Genomic DNA, 13,088 nt, shown 5'->3' with positions numbered 1-13,088 from the left:
ACGAGCACGAGCTCGAACGAATGAACGCCCACCCCTCGAGGGTGCCTCTGAGGGGGTGAGCGTACGAGAGTGAGACGAAAGCCCAAAGCAACGTGTAAGACGCTTTCGCGTCCGAACACGTGGAAAGATGTGGGTCCGGATGTATTCGATATCCGACCCGAACGTGAGCGCCAAGCGCGAGTTGCCGAGAGAGGTCGCGCGAGTAGTCTCGAGCGCGAACTCACGAAGCAAATATTCGAGAGAAAAAGCAAGAAAAAGCAAGAAGATAGTATTGATGATGATCCGCCACCATGCGGTGGCCTCGTGAATATATACATAGGAAACGGAGTTCGAACCTAACTTCTACAACTATATATCTGAGTAGACCCGGGACAGCGGCCTGAGGATGTAGTGTGGCCCGAGGCGCCACACGAGCGTTCACTTACTCCGATCGTGTGGCCCTCGACAAGAAACCAAGAAGAAAAGATAGAAAAATAATCCTAGACTTATATAGAGTGTTACAAACCCCCCCCCAGCCTCAAGTTGCTGTGTCGTCCTGGTCGTCTGCCTCTTCTTCCTCCGGATCTTCATCCACGACAGGAGCGTCCGCTTCTACAGAAGTCTCGACGATTGGATCCATAGGAATTCGATATAAACGACCCAGATGAGGTACATCTCGAGCAATGTCGGCGGCCCAAACGGCCGAGCCCGTGCCACTTGGTTCACGTCGAGGTGTACGCGCGCTCCGAATGATATCCCTGTACCAAAGGTTCTCCCGTAGCAATACGTCTCTCTCGCCTTGTAGAGCATTAAGTCGACGCCTAAACCATCGTTCGGTTTCCAACGACCACTCCCCGTCCCACATAATGCTACCAGGGCCCTCGAAAACCGTAAGGGATGGCCATACACTGGTTCCATTATCCGTCATTCCTACCAACGCGTTGACTTCCTGCTCGCTGAGATGATCGGTCGTAGAAGGAACTGGTAGCGGATATGTTCGGCCACGCCGGTACACTGTAGCTATATCCGACGGACCTCGTACTGCAGCCTCCATTAGAGTCATGCTTCCGTATTCGACCGCAATCCGCCACAGAAGCCCTCCACTATGTAGAGCTCTTATGGCATTCGGACGGCTGAGCACTTCCTGAACAGCCCACAGATAACTGGCCATAATATTCCCTGGTTCGTGATTCCACCATTCTGTGACTGGATCTGTGTGTACCCATGAAGGAGGAACAGGCGCGTCCGCGACAGGAATAAGGTCCGCCGTTGGCACCCTCCATTCAAATGGAATTCCAGTCCCAATGGCGTGGAGCAAGAACTCTTCCCAGCTATTCGGTCCGTGACGATGTCTCCAATCAGCGGCGCGTATGGCGGTCAATGCGCTTAAGTATAGGAACCCTTCACGAAGAGGAGTTACGCGATGAGGAACTATGAGAGCACGCGGTGGTTCTCCTCGCTCAAGAATAATCTCTGCCGTAGTTCGCACCCGAATGACATTCCGTATTTCCTCGAGACGCGCGAGGCTACCCGTCCAGGGCCAGTATTCCGAATTAGAGCGCGGCTGAGCGAATTCCTCCTGTACTGCTTCAGGAAGACTGAGCACTCTGTCTGGTTCCTGTATCGAATCTTCTAGCCGGTCCTCCAAAGTTCGTCCGCCGAGAAGATGACCATCCTTAATGCGCTGTCGAAGAGAAACATTTTGGCTTTCGATTCCCAGGCGTTCCCGTAAACTAGCTACTGGTGGGTGCCACTCAGCAGCCTCGTCTATGCGGTTACCCTCCGGGTGCAGATCCAACCGGCGAGTTTGTTCCTCCAAGACCCGATCTTCTTCTTCGCGGCTAACCCTCTCTTCAGAGGACGAGTTTATTTCCGGTACTGAACCCCATGTGCTATTACCTCCCCATCCCGAATTACTCTGGTTTTCCACCATATTCATCCAACCGTCTATTGTTGTCTCGCTTGTACCCCAGCTGGGCATGGTTGCCGAGAAATTGGTCCTGGGATGAGCAGATTCCGGAGGAAGATAAATGCGGAAAGGTTCTTGATGAGGACGAGAAGGAGGAGGGGGAATAGGAGGAAGAGAGTCCTGATGCACGATGGAAGGAGGTAGTCGGTGTACAGTCCGCGCTCCTTGAACAAAACCTTCGGGAGGGTTCGTAAATGACGACTCTTGAATAGGAGCTCGATACGGCCTGTACCCACGAGATCGGAATGGACCTCTCGGTCCTCGACTCGCATACGACCCGCGATTTGAAGCGCGTTGCTTGCCTTTTCCTTGGTAAGTACGTTCCTCATCATCCATCCGTCTGCGATCTCTAAATGCACGGGGTTCACGAGGCGGAGAACGAGATCTACCCGGACCTGAGGGTAGTCGCACTCGAGAAGTACTCGCCACTCCTTCCTCAACCTCCATCGAGGGTGCCTCCGATGTGGACTGACGAGAAGCTTCAAGAGCCATGCGTAATTGATCCGCTTCAATTTCCTCTAGGATTTCCTCGTCAACCCGCCCGCTGGCGATATCCAATTCACTCGGTACTGCAGGAGCTTCCGAACGACTCCCTGCAAAAGGGACAGTCGCACTGTCGACTTCCTCATCCGTGAATTCTCCGTAATCCAACAATTCCTCGTCCGAGTCTCTACTGCTGTCGATTACGGGATCAAGCTCCGCAACCGGAAGAGGGACTGGGTTGGAAGGAGGAGACGGGGGCGCGGGGCCGCCACCTGTTGGTATACCGTCTGAAGTGAGATTTAACGGGGGAATCATGTCGAAATCGGGATCGTCGGAAAAAGACTGTTCGATTGGAGTATTTGGTTCTGAAATCCCATCCCATTCATCCAGAATCCAAGACGCTTGGCCTCGCCTAGGGAAGTTCGGTGCAAATTCTAATTCTTGAGCGAGAATTCGCTTCTTCCATCCGAAGGGTTTACCATAACGATACCCCGTACCCTTCTTGGTATCGTCTTTCCTCGAGAAAAGCCAATAACCCCAATAATCCTTTTTCTTATCGATTCCTTCTGTCCATCGACGCGTACGGTTCCGAGGTAATTCTGGACGTAAAGGAGGTGAAGCAGTAATCGGCGGTTGCTCGTCAGGAATTGAGGGTGCCTCTAATTCCTGACTACTACCGGGAATGGTATGTGATTCAAAGGGGGTTTGAATTTGAGCGAGAACCATATCCGGGCTGAGGTGACGAAGAAATGATAATTGTCGAGTTTCTTCATTCCATATCCAATCGATTGGCGCGTTCCGTCGTAAATGCCAACTGATCGAAGGAGTAGCTGCGTCCCGTTGGAACCTTAATACTGTTCCCAAATTCCCCGCTTCGAAAACGTGGTCATTCCTCAACCACGTTAACCAATCGTGAGGCAGCCGGAGTTCGGAGAGAGGTAAACGAGACCAATTTCCCTCCGAGCTCATCAACATCCACCGGATTACGCCCTGCCAATCCCATATCCTTCGCCAAATTTCTTGGATAGCGTAGTTTTGAACGTCGAGAGGGCGCGGAATCCCGATTAACGATAGGGTAGGCGTAAAAGTATCGAATTGAAACCGATGCGTAAGGCGGAAATACGAGGCTAACGCGTGTACGATGTGTGAATATCGATTTATGCGCGTAGTGAGACTCTGGATCGCCGCGGGGGGTAAGAAAACGTATGGCGCGTTATCGCTATCGGATCTCTCCGTCTCCGAGACCATCCAACGAGGGGCTCCGTCTCTCGCAAACTCTTCTCCTAACGCCCTGTCCGCCTCCTGGACACTCCTAGGCCACGCCCTAAAGGCTTCCCAAGGACGAGCAGGATCATACCAACTCCTTGGGAATCGGTATACCCCGTTTCCATCCATGTAGGACACGGGCGTTCCTCTCAACAACTCCCTGACTGCCTCGAGATCCAGTGTAGTCGAAACGACCGTTACTGATCCCATCTCCTCAACGAGGGGTACGTACATGAAGTCATGATATCCAAACAACCACAACGACTGCTCTTGATTCCCCGCAACCGCTTCTCCCAACGCTCGTAACACCGCGTCTCGATCAGGCCCCGCGGGTGCCGCTGAAGCCTGATCCGAGTTCGAATAAGGATTCGGGAAGATTGCAAAAGTCGAAACGAATAGAGTGAAAAACAAAAGAGAATAACAAAGCATAGTGGACATCCAGAGCGACGATAGCGAAGAAGACGAGACGGAGAGTGCAGAAAGACGGAGAGGAACGCGGTCGCCTCGACCGCTGCTTTTCGAAGTCCGACCGGTCAAATGCGGAACTCGAATACGCTTGGGAATACCCAGGCATTCGGCTCCGCCACTTCGCTCATAGGTTAGCTCGTTGGTGATAAGCTGACAAGAGTCGAGGCGCATTCTTGAGTCCCGACCTAGGTTCCCAAGAATCATATTGTGGGGAATATCCTTTCCATCGGATTAGATATTCCAGTCCCTTTCCTCGTCGCCTTTTCCTATGGGCCACAATATCTTCTACTTCGTACTCTTCGGTTGCCACTCGATCCAACCTAGTCTCCGGAAGCTTGGTTCTTGTCCCAAATTCTTCTTCGTCACTGGAGTGATATTTTCTAAGGTGTTCGATGTTGATGACATTGGAACCGGGATACTTGTCGCTCATGTCTAACCGGTATACCTTGCTATTAATTCTCTCTCGAATTGCAAAGGGTCCGATGGCTCGTTGTACCAGTTTCGCTCCAACTCCTTTAGACTCTATCCACTCCAAGGAATGCGGATTAACTAGGACGAGGTCTCCTTCCTCTAGATCGATCTCCTTACGTCCACGATTGTACACTTCGCTCTGACGTACTTGTGCTCGAGCAATGGAATTCCTTGCGCTCTCCCTGTGCATATGCAATTCTTCCGCGAAGGATTTCGCATCGCGATCGTATAGCAACTTCGCCTGCGGAGAAATATCCTTCGAGGGAGACAAATAATCCAACGGCCCTTTCGGCGTAAATCCATACAGGAGCAGAAAAGGGGCGACTCCCGTAGAACCATGAGGGGTTGAATTGTACGCGTGTTCAACAAGAGGTAACCATTTAGCCCAAGATTTTGGTCGCTCCTGCGCATAAGCTCTAAGCATCTGTTCAACCAATTTGTTGACCACCTCAGTTTGACCGTCGTGCTGTGGATGATGCGACGATGATAGAGACATATGCACCGTCAGAAATCTAGCAATTTCTCTCCAAACGTCCGCGGTCTATCGAGGATCCCTATCGGAAACTATATCATCCGGCAGCCCAAACCGACATGCTATATATTTGACAAATAGCATGGCAAATCCTTCAGCATCGAGTCCGGTGTCCGTAAGGATGAATTGGGCATGTTTGGTAAGCCTATCCACAATGACCAGAATGGCGTTATATCCTTCTTCCGTCATCGGTAGTCCTGATATGAGGTCCAGGGAAATGGACGCATACGGTCGTCTAGGAATGGGATTAGGTATCAACTTCCCAAATTTCTTGAAGTTGAGATGCTTAATCTTCTGGCATACGTCGCAAGTCTCGCAAAACCTGAGCACATCGGTCTTCATTCGCTTCCAATAGAACCTTCCACTTAACAACTGCCATAACTTCGCCGCACCTGCATGAGCAGTCTCGAAGGGAGATTCATGTGCTTCAGCGAGGAGGGTGCCTCTCTCACTGATAGGTACACATAGCCTAGGCTGGAAATTAGCGTCTCGAAAAAATAACAGGCCTCGTTCATCCTTGTAAAATCGCTTCCCTGCGTCCCAAGTCGCTACGTTCTCTCCCTTCTGTAGCTCCTTGTACCTCGACTTGTATTCAGGATCTAAGCGATATCCTTTCACATAACGCGCTAATGTATCCGGACCCATATGAACTAAAATATGAGGAGGCGGGTGCCGCTCTTCCCATTGTTTCATACGCGTATACGGATCCAAATCCTCTTCCCCGCTTCTATCGCTAACTTTCCGCTCCTGATCGAACGAACCTTTGACCGGACGCACCGTCTCAGCGTTCAGATGCATTGTATCGTCTAGTTCGTTCCGTTGATTCGAAATATTACGGTCGAGGGTGCCTCTGACTGAAATATTTTCTTCTTCTTGAGATCGAACTGGACTCGCCGAAGGTTGAGGGGCTGAAGTAGAATTAGTAGCGTCGGTCGTACCCCCCCCCAGCTTCTCAGCCTTCAATTGCCTCTCGCTCTCCTTGAACTCCCTCTTGTACTGTGCCCGCGTTCGTAAGTACGCGTTCGCATCCACGTCCTCCTCGATGCAGTCTGTCCAGTTTGAAATAACCACCGTCGCCATCTTCTCCGCCGGTTCGTCCTTCGGAAACGTTCCCACCTCTCGAGTCACTTTCAACGAGGGAGAATCCTCGTCAACGGGCGCAACGTAATCCGGAATGTGAGGGAACAAACGAGAGAGTGGGTCGACATTACTATGAACCCGTCCAGGCCGGTGAACGATCTCCAGTTTAGGTGCATAAGCAGAAAAGACTAAACCCCATGAAGCCAGGCGCCGATTACTTTCCTCGTAAGTTTTAGCCCACACCAGAGCGGAATGATCTGTAATCAACAGAACCTCCTCCCCTTCAATAAACGGTTGAAACTTCACTAGTCCTTCTTTCGCCGCCAACGCCTCCCGTTCCGTGGTATGATAGCGCTCTTCTGCTCCCCTAAATCTCCGGCTCCAGTATGCAATTACCCGTTCAACTTCTACAACCGTATCGTCCAACGTAGACCCCCAAGTTCGGTTCGTGTCGAAGTCCACAATCTTATCCGAGACTTTGGTGACTAGTCGAGGAAGGGCTACACCCTCTTCAAACGCCTTGGATAACTTGTCGTAGGTCCGAGTACCTTTCAAGTCCCTCGCCACTATGTCCTGAACTTGCTGTAGTGTACATCCGAGGCCGTCCCCGGATGCGTCGGTGTACAGACGATATGGTTGACCTTGTATCGGATGCCCTAGAACAGGAGCTTGAGCTAGAGCGAGCTTAATCGTTTCGAAAGCCTTCTCATGTTCCGCTGTCCATTCCATTTTAACACCCTTTTTCGTAAGATCGAATAAGGGAGTGGCCATGGAGGCGTAATGGGGAATGAACGCCGAAAAATAAACGGCCATTCCGAGAAACGTACGAAGTTCGGCAACCGTTGTAGGGCGAGGCAGGTTCAAGATAGTTTCCACCTTCTTCTTGTGCGTAGATAAACCCAGACGTGAAACTTTGTGACCCAGGAGAATGATAGAGCTGTAAAATAAGTGACACTTCGTCGGAGAAAGTGTAATGCCAGCCCGTTCGATAGCGCCCAACACCTTGTCCAAATGATCGATGTGCTCCTCAAACGACTTTGAATACACTACAATATCATCGATATACACCAAACAGAACAGCCATAAGTATGGTGCCAGAATACCCTGCATGACTCGCTGAAAGATCGACGGCCCGTTACGCAGACCAAAGGGCATTCGTTTGAATTGAAATAACCCGAGGTGAGTCCTGAAAGCCGTCTTCTCTACATGATCTGGATCCATTTCAAGTTGCGTGAATCCCGACAATGCATCCAAAGAAGACAGGACTTGAGCCCCGGCCAACGAGCCTAAAATTTCCGACTGACGTGGGATCGGGAATTCATCTGGAGTGGTTACGGCGTTTAATTTACGGTAGTCCACGCAAAAACGAGCCTTGCCATTGCGGTACACGATCACTACTGGTGCACTCCAAGGACTGATCGATGGTTCAATAACACCTTGTTCGAACCAGGTCTTCACCTGTTTATCTATGACCTCCCGTTTTGCTGGTGATGCACCATACATTGGAACGGCGATAGGAACTTGACCCTCCTTGGTTCGAACATGCACTTTGCCTGGAAATTGCCCCAACCGGCCGTCGAATCCAAAAGCACGTTCTCGTCTCTTCAGCATCTCCCATGCGGCATCGTGCAAGTGCTCCGGCAAGTCGCCAACGTCTAAGAACTCCTTCATCCGACTGGACTCATAGATCTCGTTATCGGGTACTTCGGCAGTCTTCGGACCTTGAGGTCCCCCATCCACATCCTGGTCGCGGGTGCCGCTAACCGGATTGTCTGAAGAATTCTCTTTGGTCTTCGGTCCCTTGTCAGCCCTCAACTGTTCGTCGACGAGTGCTTTAATTGTCCAAGCATGGGCCGCCATTTGGGTGTAAGCCGTTTCATCCTTCGCACCATCGAGATAAGTCTGAGGGTCCTTCAGTTCTCCTAATACGTCGCCCCTCCTGATGGTTTTAGGATGTGAGGACAGATTCGCCACCGGAACGAACGGCGAAGTTCTCGTGATTAAAGTAGACGGTATAGCAAAGACCGGAGTGTCCGTGTCTGCTATCGTATACTTCTCCACCAGCCAATCACGATCGTCAATGAAATGTCCTTCAACCTCAACTCGATGAGTACTCCCTGCCTGAATAATCACATCCTTCTTCGCTCTCACTACCGGTATCCCTCCAAGCATACTACCTCGCACTTTCGCCTTGTGTCGTTTAGCTTTCGCTCGTCGATGTGCTGTAGCCTTCAAGAAATACGCCACGTCCGAATTACGCTTGCGTGCTACTAAAGCGTGATCCTTGGGCCTCGGCACTCCAGTGGCTCGCACCGAATGAGCACCTTTCCCAAAGCTAATTCTCGTCCCGTGAACCGCGTCTCTCGTTACACCTACCTCGAAAATCTCATGAAAGTCTTCTCCCAGCAAGATAGGTACCGTCATTCGAGAGACCACATATGCTTCAACTTCCATTTCCAAAATGGTTCCGTCATCGAGAGTTACGAAGATCGGTAAGTTGATAAATCCTTTCACCGAAGTCTCCTCCGAAGTCAGCTGAAGGAGATTAATCTTCATCCCTTTCTTAAGAGGGGGCGGATTTCGTAGTTTCAGATACGTGTCTTCCGACAACAACGTGATATCTGCTCCTGAATCGTACCGTAATGTGACTTCCAATCCGTCGAGCTGCATTAGCCGTCCTTCGGTCGCTAGCACCGAGACACCTTCTGAGGCTAAGCCTGGCATTTGCGTACGACGTCCAGGTACCAAGCGAACTATCTTTGAAGAAGTAGTGGGAACAACTTCTTCCAGCAAAACGTCCTGCTCGTAAGAAATGTGAGATCTCTCCCTGTCCAGAAGAATTTCTTCGTCTTCGACTTCCTCAACGGTCGGTCTAGATGAATAGGTTCTAGGTTCGGGTTCCTCAGGAATCGTAGGTAGCGCGGTTTGCACCCGCATAGATGACTTAAGAGATCGCTCCGAGTAGACATAAGGGTCAATGTGGCTCTGTGCCATATACGCATTGTAACAGTGATCGTACATGGTTTCCTCATCGACTGTACGTACAGGATCCGATTCTACAAATTTCGCTGACCTGACCCTTTTTACCGTCTGTATGTATTCCTTCCAGTGAGGGCAGTCTCTATCCCAGTGGAAACGGCTACTACAAACCTTGCACGGCGAGGGGGGTCCTTGACCTTTACTCTTTACATCATCCCGAGCGGAATACATGTAAGAATCAGGCGGTTTCCTCATACCAGTCCTCTTCTGAAGAATAGCGAAGGTTTCAGCGGCATGGGGATTCTGGAACCAATCAGCCCCTTCAATCGTGTCTGTCGACGTGGGTGCCACAGTCGAGTGATCGTGATTAGAGTCATGTCCGGCCGTTGTAGCGCCTCCGTCGACCGCAGTGTGCGTGTCCGGAGCGCCCCCGTCTTCTCCTTCCACAAAATGAGCATTCCTATTCCGACGAAGTGCCTCTCGTATCAATCCTTCCACTTCCCCTTTGGTCACTCCAACGGATCCTCCCATCTTCGGGCGATTCAACCAATAAGAAAGCAAGACTTGTGAATTATCTTGGACGCGTCGTAGCAAATCATCGGTTGTAACGGCGGGGGCAAGGATATACATCCATTGACTGATGCATCCTCGCAAAACGTTCGTTACTTCGAGTTGACTTCCTTCTTGAATCTCGTCGCCCCAGACGACTCGGGACCACAGCACACGACGACTGATGTACCCAACTGGCATTTCGTCGCGATAACCTTGCTGACGGAACCTCATGTTCTGGAAGTCCCACGTACGTTCCTGTATCCAATCTACGCCGAGGAAATAATTCCTGATCCCAAAGACCCACGACATCCAATTGATTTGCATTTCGTCCTGACGAGTCTGCGAAGAGCTCATCCACCAATTCGAAACAGCCGAGTCGTCCTCCAACCCTTTCCATAGCCATCGACCGAGTTGACGAGCTACTTCAGGACCCATCCGTGAGTACGACTGTACTTTGGCGAAGTACACGATTGCCGTTACCCCGTCGCCATCCCAAGTAGGTAACTTGTCGGGATGGATCTTCTCATCGATGTAAGGTCCACGCGGTCGGCCAAAAAGATCAGAGTTGTTGGTTGGTGGTCCTCCGCCTCCCGGTGGCCCCGGGGGAGGGAAACCGAAAGGGGGAAATCCTCCACCGCCCGGTGGAAATCCTCCGCCTCCTCCTGGTGGTCCTCCACCACCCGGTGGGCCTGGAGGGAAACCTCCTGGAAAGCCCCCTCCACCTCCGGGAGGTCCTGGCGGAAATCCTCCGCCTCCTCCTGGTGGTCCTGGTGGTCCTGGTGGTCCCTGCGGAAATCCTCCCCCTCGGGGCGAACTCGGCGGGGATGATCCATTCCCTCCGGAACCTCGAGGAAGCGTCGCGTGATATCCACTCCCGCTCCCTTCTGCCGAAAAGTTCGGAGGTAATACGTTCCTGCCACTTCGTGAGTCAGAATTGATTTGAGTACGCGACGAATGAGCTTCACTGAGTCCCTCTGGCAGTCCGAGGGGGTGAGCAGGAACAAAACTTCCCGCCGGACGAGTGAACGAAGCTAAATCCTCATGAGGAGGAGCTTCTCTAGCCAGGGTCTGTGTTTGCGCATACGTCTGTTGCACTATTACAGACTCATTCCTCCGACTCGCTAAGCCAAACATCACGTTCGCACTTGAAGTAGGTTCTCCAGTCGTATGTGCTCGATCAACCAGAGCGGGAGCCGCTTCCGATTGCACGGCATGTTGGGCGGATGTGGAGAGAATGTCAGACCTAGAGCCAACAGCCGGTGATGGTTGAGGTTGAGCAATCGTGGGTTGAAACGAAGCAGAAGCTTCCCGGAGGGCGGGTGCCGCACTTCCAGGAGCCACTCCCATCAACGTCGCAACTCCTTGTACATTGGTGGCTTGCGTAACCGGGTTCGATACCGATCCTCTTGGAGTCCAAGGTGGTTGTCGCAAGGAGTTTCGCATCGAAGAAGGGGGCCTTGGATCTCTCGGAGTGGATACTACTATTCCCTCCGTATCTCCTGAACCTCTCCTCGAAGCGCGAGAACTCGACCTAATCCCAATACCACCTGAATCTTGTGAAAACTTGTATGAAGTTGACGGACCAGCAGGTTGTCCCGTCGTGACCGAACGTGGAAACAATCCCAGTGCTCCTCCGGGCGCCACGCTAGACGAAGCTTGATCCGTTGCTAAGGGAGGGTACGCCGCCTCACGACTCCCGTATGGATTCGCAGACGACGGTTCCGTCTTGACGGTAGGTTTATAGTCCGTAGAGTACGATAAAAACGCAGGTGCACGGGTCGGAAGATGAGAAGGAGGTAGTGAGGCTATAGTCGATTGAGCTAACTCTCCTTCTTCCTGTTCCTGACTCCTAAAGAAACCTATCCATTCTACGCTTCCCACCGGATATACCGTTTCGATAGGTAAATCACTCCCCAAAATCGGCTGACGACGAATAGCATGAGCTCTGCGGACTTTCGAGATTAACTGACGAGATTCGGTCGGTAGAAGGTTTGTGTTGAAATTTGCCGATAAGGTATACCTCGCTAGATACTCCTCACTAGGAGCGGTAGCGTCTTCCGTATACAAATCGTTGGCGGTAGTAGCGGGAGAAAATATTCCATGACGGTCAGGGCGATTATTGAAAACGTTGTCGATATATCTTAGCGCTCCGTCTAGACGACTACGGAGAATGTTCCATGCTCGATACACCATGAGATGACTCCTGGAGTTGGTTAGGAAGGCAATAAGTCGACCTTGCCGGTCTATTATTCTAGTCTCACTATGTCTGATATCCCGTAAACGATTCAATACGTCTTGAACGACTTCAACCGCGTCCGACGCATTCTGTAGCAAATCGACCTCTAATCCATATTCCACCTCCACTCCTTCTACGCCCTCGTTCCGAACGTCGACCATCGCTGGGTCCACTAACGTATCCAGGAACGCCTTTACTACGTCGAACTGCGACGTCCCTGTCGGTTCTCGACTATAAAACGCGGTGCATATAGACTGAGCTAATCGTACCTCCGAGGGAGTAAGTCGAGGAAGAGTACGTTGACTTGCTGGAGCCGTCGTGGCCGGCCGAGACAACGATGCGGGTGGAGGGTTTGTGCTGGGAGCAGTAGGGCGGGTGCCGCTCCTACTACGAGCCCGTCCTCGAGCTCCGGAATTCGAAGACTGAGGTAGTCTTGAGAAAGACATACGAAAAGAAATGACTAAATTGAATACTCGTCCAAGTCGTCGTATACAGCGAGATCAGCCTGATCCTCGTTATCGATCGCGACTTCCGGATATGTCCACCTTTGAGACACCCGTTCGAGGAGTCTCAAACCGGTAGCGGATCGCGAGAGGATTCTGAGAAAGATACGCAACGAGCAGAGCTCGAACGAATGAACGCCCACCCCTCGAGGGTGCCTCTGAGGGGGTGAGCGTACGAGAGTGAGACGAAAGCCCAAAGCAACGTGTAAGACGCTTTCGCGTCCGAACACGTGGAAAGATGTGGGTCCGGATGTATTCGATATCCGACCCGAACGTGAGCGCCAAGCGCGAGTTGCCGAGAGAGGTCGCGCGAGTAGTCTCGAGCGCGAACTCACGAAGCAAATATTCGAGAGAAAAAGCAAGAAAAAGCAAGAAGATAGTATTGATGATGATCCGCCACCATGCGGTGGCCTCGTGAATATATACATAGGAAACGGAGTTCGAACCTAACTTCTACAACTATATATCTGAGTAGACCCGGGACAGCGGCCTGAGGGTGTAGTGTGGCCCGAGGCGCCACACGAGCGTTCACTTACTCCGATCGTGTGGCCCTCGACAAGAAACCAAGAA

The 13,088-nt window shown here is 51.6% G+C and overlaps 4 protein-coding genes across 4 annotated transcripts; all 4 read right to left on the bottom strand.

Moving 5' to 3' along the window:
- Window positions 1-517: 517 nt before the first annotated feature.
- STEHIDRAFT_158858 (uncharacterized protein) lies at window positions 518-4,336 on the bottom strand (the record flags this gene model as incomplete). Its single annotated transcript, XM_007306187.1, has 1 exon — window positions 518-4,336. One exon carries the CDS (start codon window positions 4,334-4,336, stop codon window positions 518-520), a length of 3,819 nt encoding a protein of 1,272 aa, XP_007306249.1.
- A 1,219-nt stretch (window positions 4,337-5,555) lies between these two features.
- STEHIDRAFT_21556 (uncharacterized protein) lies at window positions 5,556-5,831 on the bottom strand (the record flags this gene model as incomplete). The annotated part of the gene is made up of 1 exon (XM_007305655.1): window positions 5,556-5,831. A coding segment is annotated over one exon (276 nt), but the record flags the coding sequence as incomplete, so codon positions are not given.
- A 1,779-nt stretch (window positions 5,832-7,610) lies between these two features.
- On the bottom strand, window positions 7,611-7,859 carry STEHIDRAFT_32222 (uncharacterized protein; the record flags this gene model as incomplete). Its single annotated transcript, XM_007305658.1, has 1 exon — window positions 7,611-7,859. A coding segment is annotated over one exon (249 nt), but the record flags the coding sequence as incomplete, so codon positions are not given.
- A 210-nt stretch (window positions 7,860-8,069) lies between these two features.
- STEHIDRAFT_27661 (uncharacterized protein) lies at window positions 8,070-9,458 on the bottom strand (the record flags this gene model as incomplete). The annotated part of the gene is made up of 2 exons (XM_007305656.1): window positions 8,070-8,425; window positions 8,507-9,458. Coding segments are annotated over 2 exons (1,308 nt in total), but the record flags the coding sequence as incomplete, so codon positions are not given.
- Window positions 9,459-13,088: the final 3,630 nt, after the last annotated feature.

The sequence above is a fragment of the Stereum hirsutum genome (assembly GCF_000264905.1).
Source record: "Stereum hirsutum FP-91666 SS1 unplaced genomic scaffold STEHIscaffold_10, whole genome shotgun sequence".
NCBI classification, from domain to species: domain Eukaryota; kingdom Fungi; phylum Basidiomycota; class Agaricomycetes; order Russulales; family Stereaceae; genus Stereum; species Stereum hirsutum.
This window is presented reverse-complemented; position numbering and strand designations above follow the sequence as displayed.